Source organism: Prinia subflava, chromosome 3 (genome assembly GCF_021018805.1).
Source record: "Prinia subflava isolate CZ2003 ecotype Zambia chromosome 3, Cam_Psub_1.2, whole genome shotgun sequence".
Classification (NCBI taxonomy): Eukaryota; Metazoa; Chordata; class Aves; order Passeriformes; family Cisticolidae; genus Prinia; species Prinia subflava.
Window position 1 is genome coordinate 76071872 of NC_086249.1, and position 17926 is coordinate 76089797.

General features: G+C 42.2%; 1 protein-coding gene across 2 annotated transcripts in view; it reads right to left on the reverse strand.

Moving 5' to 3' along the window:
- Positions 1-16693, reverse strand: part of CNGA3 (cyclic nucleotide gated channel subunit alpha 3) — a 29672-nt gene extending 12979 nt beyond the window's left edge. Inside the window, exons 1-4 of one of the 2 annotated variants that reach the window (XM_063392542.1) lie at positions 15916-16693; positions 6851-6982; positions 2647-2763; positions 1020-1199 (exon numbers count right to left, since the gene is read on the reverse strand). In XM_063392542.1, the coding sequence (XP_063248612.1) occupies positions 1020-1199; positions 2647-2763; positions 6851-6951 (398 nt within the window). In that variant the 5' untranslated portion in view covers positions 6952-6982; positions 15916-16693. The remainder of the gene's footprint in view (positions 1-1019; positions 1200-2646; positions 2764-6850; positions 6983-15915) is intronic. The other variant, XM_063392543.1, reaches the window with a different exon arrangement.
- Positions 16694-17926: the final 1233 nt, after the last annotated feature.

Sequence of the window (17926 nt, forward strand, 5' to 3'; positions counted from 1 at the left end):
GCAGTTGCTACTGATCCAGACACCTGATAAATCAGGCAACAGTCTGGCTAATTCAACGAAATGTGCTCTTGAGATGAATTTCTAAGAAGCAGATCAAGTGAAGATAATAAGGCTGTGCTGGACTACAACAAATCAAAGTAACCTGCATAATGCACAGACTTTCAGAGGTTTTTGCTTTAATCTGAATTGCTTGCTGAGACTTTTGAAACTAATCACTTGCTTACCTACCAATCTTTAATTATGCAAAAAAAATAGGAGTCTCTGCTTCAAAGCCTAATGCCAAGCAGAAAGTCAGCTTTTGTCTCAGGACTTCATTTTCCCATTTTAGCTGGAGTTAAATTTAAAACAGCATATCATACATTTATAAGGTAATAATAACTCATCAAATCAAAGAGCTGTAAACACATAAAGGTTTCTCTTTTGTTTTATTGGAAAAAAAATAAGACTGAACCTGCCTTCCATACTAAAGACTGCATATGTGCTAATAAGTGAAGTCTGCATCCAAATGATTTTGTCATTTCTGCATCAGAAACTTTTTGTAGTGTTATCAGATGGACTTCTGAGTAGATATAACAAAGCAATGACACATTTTGCACAACTGCTTCTTTAGAGTTTCCTAACACTTGCAGATAGTGCACATTAAGATCCTGCAAAACAAAAGTAGAAACATCCTAGATTCTTGAAATAGAAATTGCATTCTCCTCAGTAGAGAGCAGTTGAGCAACATCAAGCTGCGTATGGTAAAATTCCAGTTCTGAGAAATCATTCTGCCTGAAGCAGCATGACCACAATCCTTTACTTCAAGATCTTGGTCACAGTGTGTTTGAGGAAGAAGGAGAAAGTCTGTTGAAAGTGCAATACTTTAGTTATGTGAAGATTCCTGGGCAGCACTGAATAATCTGTTCATCTCCGACACTAAGCTCCTTATCCTCTTCTTAAAATACAGCTTACATCCTACTTACCAAGAAAACATGACAACCTCAGTCATCTTCACTTGCAGTATAAACAAGTCTCCTTACCTGTGTGCTCCCCCGGGCCGCTCGCGGGCACCCAGGAAGGAGCGGATGTTGCTTTGCCTGGTGGACACCTCTACGAGCTCCGGCCCTCTGATACGTTCCAAGAAGGAATCAGGCCTTTGGTCTTCATGGTGTGAGTGTCTTGTGGCCCACGACCTCACAGACAAGATAAATCGTGACAGCCTGCATGGAACACACACACAAATCGACTGAAGCAGACAGAAACATGAGGTGGCTTAAAATATCCCCACAAACACCAGCCCAGGAGGATTTTTCTCCACATCTCCACCTGCCATGAAACTAAACTTGATAGAGTAGTAACTGTGTGAACCCAATCACTTGCGACAATTTTGTAGATCACCTTCTGCAGTGTATCAGGAAAATACCTCACACATCAGTTCCTATTCTAACGTACCACCACTGCAGGAGCAGCAGAATATTCTTGCTGAGTGGAGGCCTCTACATCTCAAAGTGAGATACTCAGTGAAGTCCATCAGATGCAGTTGTCTTAGATCCTTGAAGACTTCCCTTCAAGAGTCAGGTTATGTTACTGTAATATTTAAATTCCTAGGCATTCATGTTTACATCACAAACTTCTTTGTATATTCAGAGAACACACAACTGTAGCTACACACACATGTAATTCAAACTATCCTGAAAAAGGATAAAGGAAACTATAAAAAAAGATGGAAAAGGAAGTTCTCAGTATGAATTTCTATATTTATGTGCGTTATGTTCATACAAAACACACACTTACAATCTTTTTTCATCTAAACATAACTTCTTGCAGACTTTGTCACCTAAATCTGGTGATGTAATTATCTGAAAATCAAGCAAGGAAATACAAGTTTACTCTCCACTATCCAAAAGGCTGAAGTTTAAACAATACTTTTTAAATGACCCTAGTTTTATAACAATTTTTTTTCTTTGCTCTTTGAAATACACTGTGCTTAAAGTGACTGTTGTGTGTAACAATGGTATCTGAAGGCACAGCCCTGCAGTCTCAGATGCAAAGCAGACACAGTAAGGTTTTGAAGCTCCACTTCAGGTTTAATTTAAAGTCCCAGTAATATAAACAACTTAAGACAATGGGTGGCTTAAATTTTGCGGCCTAGGGCTCCAAACCCATTATAAATATAACTGGATTCTAAAAACTGAGAGAAATTCTTGCATTCAAAACCGAAGACCACCTGTCTCCTCCCTTTCCAGAGCCATCTACCAAAAGGAAACAATCATTATGTTTTATTTGATAGGAAACAAACACTGCATCAGCTATCAGCCAGAACCAAACCCCCGTTTATTTTACAGTCTGGCCTCACTTCATGCATTTCCGCTGCATTTATTGTATTTTCAGATTCAGTTATGTAAAAAATAATTTATTTTTTTACATTTGACAAATTTGTTTGGGATTATTCAGCCTCTCTCAGACTCTAAGACTTTTATTAGCAATAAGTAAGTGATGAATCAAGGTCAAATGCAACTTCTGTTTCTTCTTATAAACATTCCTCAGCTGGACTCCATCCGTTTGCTTTGGAAAGTGATGGCTCTTCTTTCTTTGCCTCCAAATTGTGACCAGTCTCTTTCAGCAAATTGAACTTAATACCAGGAATTATATTAGTTAGTATGTTACCTTGCCATTGCTCCCCTGCCAGTGAAGGAGCTGGCCTGGGATTCAGGCACGTGTCCTCCCTCCACAGAAATGACTCCCTGCAATTCTGAAGATGCATCCTCGAGCAGTGAATGGGTTCTGCAAAAACAGATTTTTTTTTTTTAAAGGAATTCTTTCTGACGAACTTTCCCTCATCTGGTTCTCTCCACCACCACCACCAGGAAACAGTCCAGCAAATTGTCCTCTCCCTAGTAATACACCATATTATTTGATAACCATATTGCTAACCCTGTGCTTCTATTCTTTTGGAGCTATCCAATATCAACTGAAGTCAGTGGAGGCTCTGTCAGACATTCCAACAAGCTCAGAAGCTAAGGACTACTTATTAGCACTTTAAAAATTAGCATTTGAGAAAAATAGATTCAATTTTAGCCTCATCTTCCAGTAATAGAGTTTTGAAATAGACTTCACTGGAACCTGGACTCTATGAGGCTGATGCCTTAAGTTTTAGCTTTCATGTTTTTCAGATTCTGTGCTGCCTAGGGGTGTAGTTCTGAGCCTCATATTAAGTGCCAGTAAACTCTCCTCACAGAGTAGGTAGACAAAACAAATCCTTTTCCTGCTGAAGATCGAGGACAACTTTCAGGCCCAACAGCACAAACAACAATGGACTGAAGGAAGGAACAAGATGGATGAGACCTCACAGCCTGAAGCTGTAATTGGACAATTAAACCCCAATGTGTAAATGGACCAAAACTTATAAAAGTGTAAAACCTCGTGTTGTCCATTTTGTGACCATTCTAACTCTACCCTGGGTGTAGCCCTGCTCAGGCTCTTGTCCTGCCCAAGGTGTACCCTGAGGCCTTTCAATAAATACCTACTCCATTCTCTAGCTCTGTCTAGTCTCTGTTCCAGGTCAGCCTTCCCCAGACATCAAGGGTTCACTCCAGATTTTTTTTTTCTAGTACTCCTTATTTTTCTCTGTGTTTTTCAGTCTTTACTATTCACTTTTACAAGACTTTGTTATGTCCATTAAGGATCACATTTTCCCCCCTTTGCAATACAAACAAGCACTCTCACACGGGTCTGTTAATCTGTATAGCCAGGAAAACACTGACTAAAATGACACTTGCAGTATCTACATAAGAGCTGGCAGCAGCATTCTGAATGCCCACAAGAGGATAATTAGCAGCTCAATTTTATGTGCACTCACAGCTGAGAAATCAACAAACAGAGAATTAAAACTTTATTATTTCTATCCAAAGAACAATAGATAGATTGTTCTTAGGATAAACAATAAATAGATCCTGACAGTCCCAGGATTCTCAACTTGTTAACTGTTTTCTACTTCTCTTCTGATAACAAAACACCATTTCACATTGAATAACCTAGTTTATGTTGCCAGCGCTGAGAATACTGTGGTTGCCAAAGTTAACATCCTTCTAAGGGACAATGAACAAACTTATGGAAGTGACATTCATCACAGATTGCCAGATACACAGAGCCCACACTCAGCCCAAGAACTCTTGTGAGCTGAGCGCTGGGAGAATGGTAGAGTTTGTCCAGCTTTTTTGGTATTTCCTGGAGAAATTACCTACAGACACTGGACTAGTTAGTGGTTTAGACTGCACTACCATGGCTGGCTTGAAGTACTTTTATTCCTGTTTACCGAGTAATACACATTTTGTGTGATCTTAGCAATAAATTCTAGTATTGTTAATGGCAGTGTCTAGTAAGTATCTAAGTTCCCCTTATAGCCAATGGCCAACTCAGGGCTTGATTCAGCTGCTTCAGAATAATAATCTGGTACAATTTGGAACACCTCAGAATACTTTACTGGACCTCTCCAGAGCACACAGGTCTCTTCTCACATCCACGAGCACCAGCTAAATGCTTCAAATACTCTGTGGTATCTCAAATAGCATTAGATGCCTATTTTAGGCAACTAAATACCTCTCATAATCAAGAGAGCCAAAGGAGCCTGAAGAGTTACTGAATTTGAGGGTAAGCTGAGCAGTTCCCTGGGTGCTGCTGACCATTAGTACTAACCACATCTCCACTCAGGACAGCAGGAACACAGGCACCTACTCACACAAAAACACTGAAATCCAGATGTCTGTAGAGCATAGCTGAATCTCACTTTCAACTTTAGATAGCCAGCCTGTGTCTATAAGCTAATGTGCTGCCTCTCCTATTTGAGCTGTTTCTATAAACAGGCTGTGTTTTAAAAATGGAGATGCATTTGTTGTCATTTTTTGTGTTTTCTTGATTTTTGTTTTAACAAATGAACCAACTTTATAACACACTACAGAGTAAGAATACAGGCATATGAATCACTGCAGCATTAAGGAGCACAGCATTTTAAAGATCAGTAGCAGTTTTCTGTTAACTGTTGCAGTGAATGTTTTTCTTGGTAACACTTCATCTCACAGCAGAAAAGTGCTTAAGCACATCCTTAGCATTAAGCATAAATTTAACACCCACTGACTTTAATAAGAACTAAGTAATGTGTTTAATTGCTTTATTGAACTATAGCAAACAGGAGCTGGAGGAAGGTAAAGGCAAAAAAGAAAGGCTGTTACTCCAGCAAATGTGCTTTTTTCCCCCGATATCTATAGTTGCATATATTGCTACAAGATAGAGAAGAGCTAAAATCCTGGATGGTTTCTGTCTTTTGATACAGATATTTACTAAAGCAAATCTAAATTTAAGAAAAAAATAACAAAATTTTTGAATGGTATTATAAAGATATTGTACATATGTACCAGCAATCATTTCAACAATCCAAAAATCGTAAATATGAGATCTCTTTTACAGAGCAAGACCGTATCGTCTTACCCAGCTATGAAAATCCTGCAATTAATGCTGATAATATCAAACTTCCCTTTAAAAAAATGCCTCTTCAAGACTATCACCATGATGATGAAGTGCAATTCATATTTTAGTCCCTCTATCTATCAAAGTCATTGCCTCTGAAATTGCAGATGACCGCAGGGACTTAATTCTACATTTAAACCTTTATAACCCCACTCTCACATCCCTGCTAGTAAATCCATTCTGTGAGCTGCCAATCACTGACATCCGCTACAAATAGGATGTTAAAAAAAAGGAAAGGAAGAGGCTCATTTCGATCTGTGTTTTCACTTTTTCTAACACATCACTGTTAATGGAGAGAAAGGGTCAGGGCTCTTTGAAATCTCCCTAAGGAGAAGACCATGGGGTGGTGTAACGACGACGAGCAAGCCTGACTGTGCAGAACAAATCAGATCCATTTTCACTACTGTAGGTACATCTGTGTGACAGAAGGTATCATGAAAGCAAAGCAAGAAGAAAAAAAAGGATCAGCTCAAACAAAGCACCCATAGCAGCTGCTAGGGACATGCAATCCAAAAATCACCATAATGCAGAGAGTCCCATCAGGACTCTGGGTGCTCTGGTCTGGGTGTGCATTTGAACAGCAAGAGACAGCCTGGCAAGGTCCACACAGAGGAGGTGGCTGGCCATAACAAGCCAAAAGCAGGAAACTTTTCCCAACCTTTACAGATGTTATGGATCATCAGGCATCTTTCTGCAGGCCCATCAGGCCTTGCCCATTCTAGAGGAATGACTGGTACTGTGCAATAGGTAAGTCCAAGCTCACCGGCACATTTCAAACAGCCACCTTAAAACTATCAAAACCAGAGAAAGGTGAATGTAAAGAAACTATTACATTTCCTCTGTACAGTGAGACACTCTCAAAATCCAGTACAAAAATGCTGATATTCCTTATACACTACACATTTTCCCTATGACAGGAACTAGGCAATTTGCAGAGGCTGCTTTAAAAAAAAAAACTTCTCACTTTTCACTGCATGGTGCTGGAAGGTCTTTTTTTTTCCACCAAATCCTACATACTCTGTTGGAAGCACGGACCCTGCTGCCTGTGTGGTGACCTGAGAAAAAGGTTTCTCTTTAATGAGTTAGTGTAATTCCCACTGATGGGAAATTGGGCTTTTTTTCCTTAGGTAAAACACCTCCTGGTTCCAAAACTGCAAGCCATGCCAACCTCCCTGTGTCTGTCTCTTCTGTACTTTGGATAGACGTTGTCAAGTCTGTTAAGTGCACTGGGCCAACAATGTCGTGACACAACATTCCCATAATTCTAGCTCCCACTCCCAGAGCTACAGGAGCACCACAAATTATGAAGCAGTCTGTCCTCTTGACTGTGATGAAAGGAAAATATTACCTGACATAGCCATTTTCAATCCTTTCGATCTCTTCATCAGCAGTTCTGACAGACAGGCTGTGCATACCAGGGTAGGAGTGCTGGGTGTTGATTTTTGCCATTTTGCTTTACATATCAACATCTAAATGACAGCTGAAATGGGAAAAAAAATTAAAGGCTGCAAAAGGAATGAGCTCAGTACTTAAAAATAGTTCTAAATTAAAACATTGCAAAAAGCAATTTCAACCATTTGAAGAACAGTCAGTGATATTTACACACACATATGATGTGTTTCTTGATTTATTTGCAGTAGACAGAAAAAAAAGTGTTTGTAAAGATCCATCATGACTAAAGAAGAAGAGCTACATGACACCATACTCTTTTAGTCTCTGGGCTTTATAGACTACCTACACTGTCATACCCATAATCCATAGTGAAATTGCATTCAAAATCTCATTAAAAGAAGGTTAGTGAGACAGTCAACCAAAAAAAAGCCAGGTAATACATGTGCTATGACAACCCATTCCATTTTACATTGACTTCACTGTGCTAATTGTATCTGTTTTATGATTAAGCTTTTTATTCCACAAATTCATATTAACCAAGCAGATAATTAATGACATTTACCCCTTAGCTTAATGTAGGCCATGCTATAATTCAGTATTATTAAAACTCTATCTGCACTAAACACAAACTAGGTGTTTTCATTATAAGGCTTCAAAACAGTCTCAACTGTTAAGACTGTTAAGACTCTGTTAAGACTGTTAAGTCTCTGTTAACAGTCTCTGTCAACCTCCTACAAGTTTTAAAAAAATTATCTGAATTCCTTTCCAGATTTGAGCTTCAATGCCTTTTCAAATTCATATCATATCTACCACTTACGATGAGTTTTAAGACTCAAGACAAGTGTCTTACAAATGAAGGACTGAAAGACTTCCAGTGAAAACTCTGAATTTTTAAAAAAGGAAAAAAAAAGGTTTTGAAACTCCATTCAGGAACCCTTTTTGTTTGAAATGTGACTAGAACAAAATTCTCTCAGGGTCAATTAACTCCCTGACACTAGGAAGTGTCCATTTTTCACCTGTAATCCTCTGTCTTACTGACCACACAAGATCCACTCTCAACTAGATACCTGACTTACCCTCCACTCAATCCCCTGACAATTAAAGAAAATAATATACAACTTCTAAAATTATTTAATCTATTTTAATGTGGGTTTTTCATCCAGAAATAATGAAATTACCCTAGAAACAGCCTTAGATATCACTTAATATTCAAAATTTTTATTAGTATTCCCTATTACTAATATTGCCTCAGTGTAGATCAGTTAATGTCTTAAACTGAGCCTTGTTCATGCTGATTAACTGAAGCTTTACTAGGGAAAAAATGGACATTTTTATTACACATTGATACAAAAAAATTTAATTCATTCAACCCACTCTCAGATTGGAATGTTCATTCAGAAGAATTAACTTCTAAAGTGCAGATAATTTATGTTAAAAACATAACTCAGAGTTTTAAAGGCTTGATTGTGGGAAGAATTAAGGTAAGTAACAAAGCATTATTTTTTTTTCTAAAGATGTAATTTCAGAGCAAATTTATTATTAAGTTCTTGACTAGTTCTGACACTTAACAGTTACACTTATCAGTTCTGATGATTCACAATTGGATTGATGTCTACCTACAGCAGTTCTTACAAACAAGAGTCACCTGGTTTAGAAAATCCAACACAGTAAGCAACTCTTAGAAAAATAAAACTGTTAAAACAATAAAAGCATGAGAAAATAAAAGTTTTCTGAAGTTTTGGGATGATGTAGATAATTTGCTACCAACACCATGGATTCCCTCACTGAGAAGACACGTTGCTTCTGAAACTGGAGATTAGTGAACTATCTCTCTTGAACTTGTATCTCTATAAAACTTGAATTCCTCCTAGCTCTCCATGTTTCAAATGCTGGAGGTGTGGCACATGGATTTCCAGATGCATTTGTGCATCAGTTCCCAAAAGTTTGGTTAAAAAACATTAAGTACAGTATTTCTGTAAACATAAAATTGAAATGGCTGAAACTAGATATTACTAATCTGGAATTAAACACTTTTAATGGATACTTGAATTAGATATTCCAAACCTTGAGGTTTGAATGTGCCAGTGGAGCACTGAATACAGGAAACCTTATTTAGACTTTCACAAGTAACACTACTAAAGAAGAAAAAACAAGTAATAGCATATGAGGCCAAACACCATTTAGGATTAAAAAACCAAGAAGACAGAAAGCAAGAACAGGACTAAATAGTCACCTTCACCACTGCAGTATTCCTCCAGGCTCTGTAGGAAAACCTGCTGTTAATGACGCTGATGGAAGGAAGGAGTGGTGATACAATAAGATCTCAGGACAGCAAAAAATTTATATAGGCAAGAGAAACAAAAGGAGTGCAGGGAGCCTCAGGGTGGCCAACATTAACTCCAGCAATTTCCCAATCTGATGATAAGTGATGTGCAACACAGGCAAATGGAAACCCATGAATACAGGGGAAAGCATGCAAGCTACTACCCTCCATGCTTCCAAATGAATCATATGCTCTCAGAAAGGGAACCTGAAAGGGTAGTTTTGGATTAAATATTAGGAAGAAATTCTTCACTGTGATGGTGTTGAAACATCGGACCACATTGCCCAGAGAAGCTGTGGATGCCACATCCCTGCAAGTGTTCAAGGCCAGGTTGGATGAGGCTTTGAGCAACCTGCTCTAGTGGAAGAGGAGTTGGAACTATGTGGTTCCAACCCAAACCAATTTATGACATAAGTACAGCTCAGTGAAACAACATCCTCACTGCAGGGCAGGCTTGCTGACACAACAACTGACAATGTATACATGAAACGTGTTCATGACACAAAAAACACTAAAACTGCCCCATGAAACAACAGTGCAGACTCATCTGGAACACTCTAAGTCCTTCTCTTAAACAGAAAGATAAAGCAGAATACGGCATGGCAAGAATGATTAAAGACATGGAAAAGGGAGAGAAAGGAAAATGCAGCCTGCTCACCCAGGAAAGGTGAAGACTAAAAAGTTATAAAATAAAAATATGTAGGTAAAATTTCAGCTCATTTCAGATCCCTGACAATCATTTCAGCTGTAAAACTCCCGTTCAATATACAGTATGGTCTGAACTATTATTTTGCACTTCACTGGAGGAAAGGAGGGAGGGGAAATTTCACAGAAATACAACTCTACTATTAAGCAATAAAATACATTAATATATTTTTGGAAGGAGGTAGGAAGAGTGGATGAAAGTATGTTACATCTGCCCAGCTGTGGTAGAGAGAGACTGTACACAGGACTGACAGAAATATGCAGTGAGGTAATTTGGGTACAGTGCAGGTGCTGAGACCTCCCAAAGCAACATGGTTTGGCAGTGCATAAAGCCCATAAAGTTCTGACAAATTACTAGCCATTTATTTAATGAAGAAGAAATATTTGTTCCTTCCAGGCTTCTAAGAACCCTAATGATAAATGTTTTTAATAGTCTAGGGAGGAGATTGCCATTTCAACATTGGATCCAAAATATGGCAAGTAACCAGCTAAGGAGCAGCTTCACAGGAGTCAGCCAGCAGCGAAGTCCTGAGGAGTCCTGAGGCTCTGCAAACACCTTCTGCAGGGCCACAGAGAGATGGCTCCAACCACGTGGGACCTGCAATCCCAAAACTGCCGCTAAACGCTGGTTCTCACAAGGCAGTTTTAAGAAGTGAGTAGAGCTCACCTTCATACCTAAAACCATGATTGTTACACTAGAGCAGTGGGCTGGCCTTGGCTGGCTGCCAGATGCCCACCCAGCTGCTACTGCACTTCCCCTCCTCAGCAGCCTAATGAGAGAAAGAAAGATGAGAAAGCTCATGATGGGTCAAGAGAAAAAACAGTAAGAAAAAGGACATTGGGAGACCAATTGTCACCACAGGTAAATGGGCTCAAACTGGGGAAAATTCAATTTAGTGCTAATTAAAATACAGTTGGATGGTGAGAAACAAAGACAAAGCCCTCTACACCACCCATTTTTCCCCCAGATTGAACTTTGCCCCTATATGCCCAACTCCTCCACCTCCTCTACCCTATCCAGCAGCATAGGGGCTGGGAAATGGGAGGCTGCAGTCAGTCCATAATGTTTCCTGCTTGCTACTCCTTCCTCCTCACATTGTGCCCCTGATCCAGTGTGCAGTCCTTCACAAACTGCTCCAGTGTGGGTCCACTCCATAGGCTGCAGTCCTGCAGGATAAGCCTGCTCCAGTGAGGGTCCTCCACGGACCACAGTGCTTGTCAGGAGAACCTGTTCCTGCACAGGCTCCTCTCCACTGGCTGCAGTCTGCTTCAGGAAATGCCTGGCTCCGCCAAAGGCTCCTCCACACTGGAATGTCTGCTCCATTAGGGTCCCCTCCAAGAGCTGCAGGGGAATCTTGCTCCAGTGCCCGCAACACCACCTCTGCTCCTTCTTCTCTGACCTTGCTTTCTAGAAGCAGAGATGGTTTTCACCTTTTTTTTTCCTGTCAGTCCCCACACACTGCCTTTGTGGCACTCTACCTTTTCATAAGTGCTTTTTCCCTGAAGTGCCACCACCTTGGCCACAGGGGATGAGTTGGAGCTGCCTGGGGCCATCTGTGTCCAGCACAGGCAGCCCTGGCTGCTGCTCACATTGGGCCCCACAGCCCCTGCCAGCCCCTGGGCGCTGCACCCACTCCTCACTGGTACCTGCCTTTTATGAATAATATCTCCTACCTGGGAACTACACTCTCTGCTCTCAATATTTAAAGCTAATAATTACACTGAGGGTGAAACTTGATTACCTAAAGGCTGACACGTCTGGTAAATCCACATTAGGCACTTAGAACAGGTATTTAGCTCACAATTGATTTAACAAGAGAAACAGATAGACAGACAGACACATAGTCCTCTGAGCCTCAATCGAGTCACCCAGAAAAATAAAAGTTGAATTCCTCCTAGCTCTTGAGAGACTGGCATCTTTACCAATGTCTTCAGAAAAATTTTAACATGCTCTCTCACATAGTCTTTTCTTCCTTGCTACCAAATGTACTTACCTAAATGAGATTATTAATTCCACACTGAAGAATATTGCTTTTCACTGCCTAAATCACTGAGAAGAAAACAGTTAAACAAGACACATGTATTATTCCACTAAAAATATAACAAATTACATACATTAGTGATAGCACTCCCTACTTGAAATGCAAATGGTCAGGCTCTTCGATCCTCTTCCTTTGGGATTCAATAGCAACTGAGGTTTTGTGTCAAACTATTTTAAAGGCACTGTCTGGTATAAAAGAACTATTTTTAACAAGACAGCCAGTTGTTTGACAACAAACCTGAGTTCAAGTAACATGAATATTTCCTAATTCTGAAAATCGGGTCCTACTCATCTCTTTAGAACCACGTCAATAAAGACTTGGAACTAGAGCTACAAAGGCTGCAGCGTCTAAATTTTAGGAGCTCTGCCATCCAGTGGATTTCCAGAAGTGGGAATGCAGAAATGCAGGTAAGCAGGAATAAACTAAACTGGGATACTGAGAATAACTGGGCTGCTAACTCCAGGCCAAAAGGAGTGGCACCCAATTGACAGCCAGAACTCCCGTCTTTCTCAAGTCCATTCACTTATGGACCTACTCCTGCACCTCAAAAAAAAGAAACCTTTCAAATCTGCTTCAAATTAAGCAAGACAAAACCAGTTTTCCTCCTTTTTTCAGAGCCGCTACCACTAGATTATGGGCTACAAATAACTTTCTCATGGGTCTTCAGTGCTCTGAGAACACCTGTGGCAGCAGGAGCATCTGTTTTCAGCACCCACTGCAATCTGGACACAGTCAAGGCCTCTGAGCAGCTCTGTGGCCTGGGTTTCAGGCACTTTTGCACCTTCTCAGCAGGAAAAAAAAAACCCAACACACAGGCACATACTTTAATACTACAAATTATAACAAATGTAGGAAGTTGGTAGCTATCCACTAAGCCATCAAAGTGAGTTCTGCAGCCTATGAAATATCTGTGAAGGATCTTTGAATTACTGTAGTCTCCCTCTCAAAAGCACGGAGGGTTCATGTTTGGGCTACTCCAGCTGTTCCCTTTTGGGACAGAATATGTAACCCAACCTAACTTAATTCAAACTTGTTAACCAACCAAGAATTAATACACCAGATACAAAGTAAATGTAGTTGTTTATCAAGTAATACTGACAGATCAAGCTATTTATACCACCCTTTAGTATTCTCAAAGCTTATTTGTCTAGAGAAAAAGGACTACAGAAAGAAAATATGGCAGAATTCAAAAAAAGAGCTTTTCAAGGTGAAATATGTATCACCACCACAAAGTAAAGATGACTTTACATATGATTTTATAATGCATCCTATATGCTTGCATAGTTGTTAAAATACTGTTGTTCTTGAAGCTTTCAGCATTTTATTTATTACTATGGAAGCAGTGATAAGCTGCATTGGATCACTTACATCATTTTAGTTAAGACACGTTCCAAATCCTCACACAGCCTCTCAGGTTCAACCCCGATAAGTCTTTGGGATTTATTCTAGGATTTGACCTCCACCTACATGATCCTTGTTATATCACTTGCTAATAGCTGTAGCTCAGCTGTGCATTATGTATCCTGTGTGCGTTCCGTGTGACAGGCTGCAGCTCCAATGATTCAACCAGTAATGGTTGAATCCAATCACTCAAAGACTGGACACTGGAACTTTTAAATAACAACGTGATTTGAAGACAAGGCACAACCTTTTCTTCAATTATTTGGAGGTTTTTAAATTCACCTGCAGACTGGACTCTTATGGAAATCAGCTTTGTATGAAGGCCATTAGATCAAGCTCAGCGAGTTCAAAGAACAATCAGCAGTAGCAACTTACCCTCCTGAAGTCATTACAGTTTAAATCAACAATTCCTAAATTCTAGGACCTCTTTTAAAAGTACACTTTTCAAAATTTATTACTCTCTGCTACATCATATTGCATTTTCTACAGTCTATGAGCACTGACATCTCCTGAAAATGCACATAATTTATACGCATAGCTTAGTAGCCTCAGTACCAACCAAGGATGTCAAATACTCTACCTTTCACAGGTACTTTAGATGTGCATGCACTTCACAAAGCACTGCATTATTCATGTATGTAAAATTTATAGTTTTAGAACGAAATGCACATGATTACCTTTGATCTATTTGATGGCCGAATCTCTGGCACCTTGTAGTACCAAAATAATCATTTAAATAAATTTAATTATTTGGACCTAGTTTTCCTTCTGCAACTATGAACTACTAGCAACATAGTTCAATCTTCTAAGATTTACTAAAGTTTTCTGCAGACCATTTCCTGCAGATGAATTCTTTTTTAGATTGGAAACTTTTCAGGAGAAACTAGCTGTGGATATTGAATTTAACATTGTAAATTTAAACATGGTAAATTAAAAATTACAGCTGACTGGACAAGCAAGTCACATCATGTTGTTTCTATTGCCAGTGCAGGTATCCATGTTTCTATATAGCAAGTAAGCTCTGTGCAAGGCTGCTGTAGCCACTGTCTAAAATTCACCGGTCCTGCCCCATGCCTCCTGTCAGTGCATTCAAGTATCCAGGTAACTCTTAACAGAGAACATAGCAGGGGCAGGAATACGGCATGAACACAGCAGGTTTACACTCCTGAATGTGTGCCTGTAAAATAAACATGTATGTTTGCACGTGTGCACGTGCATACATGTGGAAGTCACCCATTTAAATTCACTCCCTGCCCACTTTTCTGTAAACTACCGGAGCCATCCCATTTGGCCGGGGAAGGGAAATACGAGAGGTAAATCGTGTCACGTTTCACAAGCCGTAAGGAGGCATCCGACCGGAGAGGATTTAAGAGATGCTAATGAAAAGAGATGGCAACGTTGCAGGAGGCTCCAGGACAACGTGCTGAACCGAAATGACTGAGCTTGGGTGCAAATTGGATGACAAAGGCTGGGATACACAGAAGGCAAAGCTGAGACATGCTAATATGGAAGGATGATGTATAATTTTTTAAAACTGATGAGTTCTTCCCCCGAGTCATTCACTACTTGTTTACAATGATTACTCTTGCTGATTCAACATCCTGAATCCCATTTTCATTTGCAACACGTATTTTTCTAATCAGATGGTTTTAGCATGCATACTCAAAGAAAACAACATGAAAAATACCAGAGGAAAAACCCAAAGACAGTGCTGACTGCAGACACACGGTTATGCTATTACAAAATCTGTAACACCTGAAACTACAGACGTAGTTTTACTCTGTTGTAAAAATGAAAATAACAGATTTTAAATGCAACAATCCTTTAAGTATTTGCTTTGATTGCAGCAACTCCAAATCTAGAAAACATCATATAGTTACACAGGCAGATCAACAGGTAGCAACACTGACATTTAACATCATTTCTTCAGAGATCTAAAGTAATGTTTGTCTCATTTTTCCTTATCTTCTTTAGACTTTTCCTCTTGGCAAATGAGGGAACCTTGCATTAGAGAAAGATGCTTATTACAGTTATTATTGTATCTTGTACATTCTTAGGAAGACTACGGCCTGGATTACACTACAGGACTTTTGTGAAAGATGACGTATTTCTAGAACCAAGGTCAATTTATTGGAAGCACCGGGAATCCTTGGACAATTATTCCCGTTCACTGCTTGTAGTATTTGCTAGCATTTCTCTATATACGGTTTGACAGCCTCATGCATACACCACAGGCACCAGACAGTGGAGAAGAGACACATGGATCAACCCAGTAAAATTAAGCATCAGTCATCAGGAGTGGAGTAAGTCCCCTCAGCCCCACTTCTGTTCAGATTTGTGCCCTGAATCCAATTTAATTGTAAGTACACAGATCTCTGCATCAATTAATCAAATTAACACTTTTCTTTAAAAATAAATAAATAACAAAGTTTCCGTTTCCACGTCAAGCTTTTGCGCTAAGGCTCGGAACTGAAGTCTGATGCAGGACATGATGCCACTCTCACGGGCACGACAGAAAGGGAGGCTTACTGCTTCCTGCTTCAGACTCACCTGCCACGCTCTCCTCCGCAGCATCCGAACTCTGCCGCTCCGTCCGTCCGTCCGTCGGTCCGGCTGCCTGGGTGCGGGTCCCGGCACTGCGGGCAGCGCTGCCCTCGGCCGGCCCGGACGCGCTCCGCCGGCGCCGGGAGCGGCGGCAGCGCAGCCCCGCGGCCCGGCGGGGGCGGCGGGGCAGGGCAGGGCCCGCCGGGGAGGGCAGGGCCCGCCGAGCCGCCCCTCCGCGCGGCGCGGGCGGATTACGGCCCAGCCCCAGCGCCTAAGCCCGGCTCACCGGGAAAAGCCGCTCCAAGGGCTTTGCGATCCTGTTAAGTTCTCGGAGAGGATCAAGACGTCAAAGAGGCTCGGCGGCGCCCCGGCACATTTCGTGCCACGCCGAGGAAAGTTGGGAGCCCGCCGCGGGCAGGGCAGGGCCGGGCCGGAGCGAGGATCCGCAGCCCCGGACGGCGACGGGGGAAGCGGCGGGGCCGTGAGGGGCGGCGGCCACACGCCCGCTGTGCCCCGGGCGGGGCGGAGCCGTGCCCGGCGGGCGCTCTCCCCTGCCGGCCGGGGCGGGGGCCAGCGCCCCTGGGCCGCGCAGGGTCCGGCCGCCGCCCCCCGCCCTCCGCCGCCCGCTGCGCACCGGGGGCCGCCCGGGGCCGGGCGCCGCGAGAGCCCGCGCGGAGCGGGGAGGCTCGGCCGCGTTCCCGGCCGGCAAGGAGAGCCGGCTCCCCGCCGCCCTCCCCTCGCACACACCGCCGCGGCTCCTTCATCTGCCGCTGGCCGAGGGGCTCAGGGGATGCCCAGGAAGGCGGGTGGGGACGTGCCGCTGCCGGCTCGTCCCTCTCGGCAGCCGTCGGGGAATGGATTTCCCGCGCCTCTGGCTCCGCCGTCCCTGCGCGTCCTGCCCGAGAGCAACCTCGAGGGATGGTAGCCCACAGCCGCTCCCAGCACCGCTGCTGGGGCCGACACCCTCTCCGTCGTGAGAGGCTCTTCTCCTCACGGTGCCGATGAATAGGTTTCTTCTTCAGCGCTCTGGCCGTCGCTCCCTGACACTCCTTGAGGGTGCTGACCCTCATTTTCCTGTGCAGAAGCTCCCTCAAGGCTTTCACGCTCCCCCGAACTCCACCTGTTCAGTTCTGATGCTGCTTTTCACAGGGTTCAGAAAAGCTGGAAACAAAGCGTGTGTATGATTCATAAAATGATTCTTCAGCTGGGAAATGTCAGCAGAAGCATGTCATTCCTAACTGAAGGGCTGCTGCACTTTGCTGCATGTCAATTGAGCTAGATTGAACACAACGGAACACCAGAAATGCATTCTAAGTGCTCGGGTTATTTTACATAAGAAAGATGAACCATATCGCACAAAAAGGAACTGAAGAAAGGAAAAGACCATGGCTAAAACTCTTAAAACCCCATCGGAAACTCGAGGTGTCTGTCTCCTATAGCTGTCACAGCAGTCTTCAGAGTAACAGGGTTTTTGAGGATCAGAATAGAAACCCTCAGCAGAAAAGCAGAAGGGAGAGAACATTTGAAGAGCATCCTTTTCCATGTCCTTTCCTGCCAAGCTGACCCCTCAGGAGTGCTCCAGGCACATTTTGGAAGCACTGCGACCTCAGCTAACCAACTGGGTGTGCACCATGTGCCAGGGTGCTGTTGTCCCTGCCAAGGCTCAAGCACTGGTTGCACTTCCCAGGTGTTACATGTAGATACATGCCCCTTACAGGACCTGGCTTCCTCCTTGGACAGGGTCTGGTTGCACATCTTGACCTTGTGTTCTAGTTGCTATGAGAAGGAAGCCTGTGAATGGAACACAGGGAAAAGCTGTGGAGACTTCCAGAGGGTCCCAGATCTGGACAGTAAGGGGGTCAGGCTGAATCAACAAAAATGAATGTCCATATCCAGAATGGCATCACTTTCCTATGTCTGTCATTGCATTCAGTGGTACTGCTGCAAGAAGTTCAGGAGAAAAGACTGTGATAAAGTTGTAATACATATTCACAGAACCTCAAAATCAGTTGCCAAG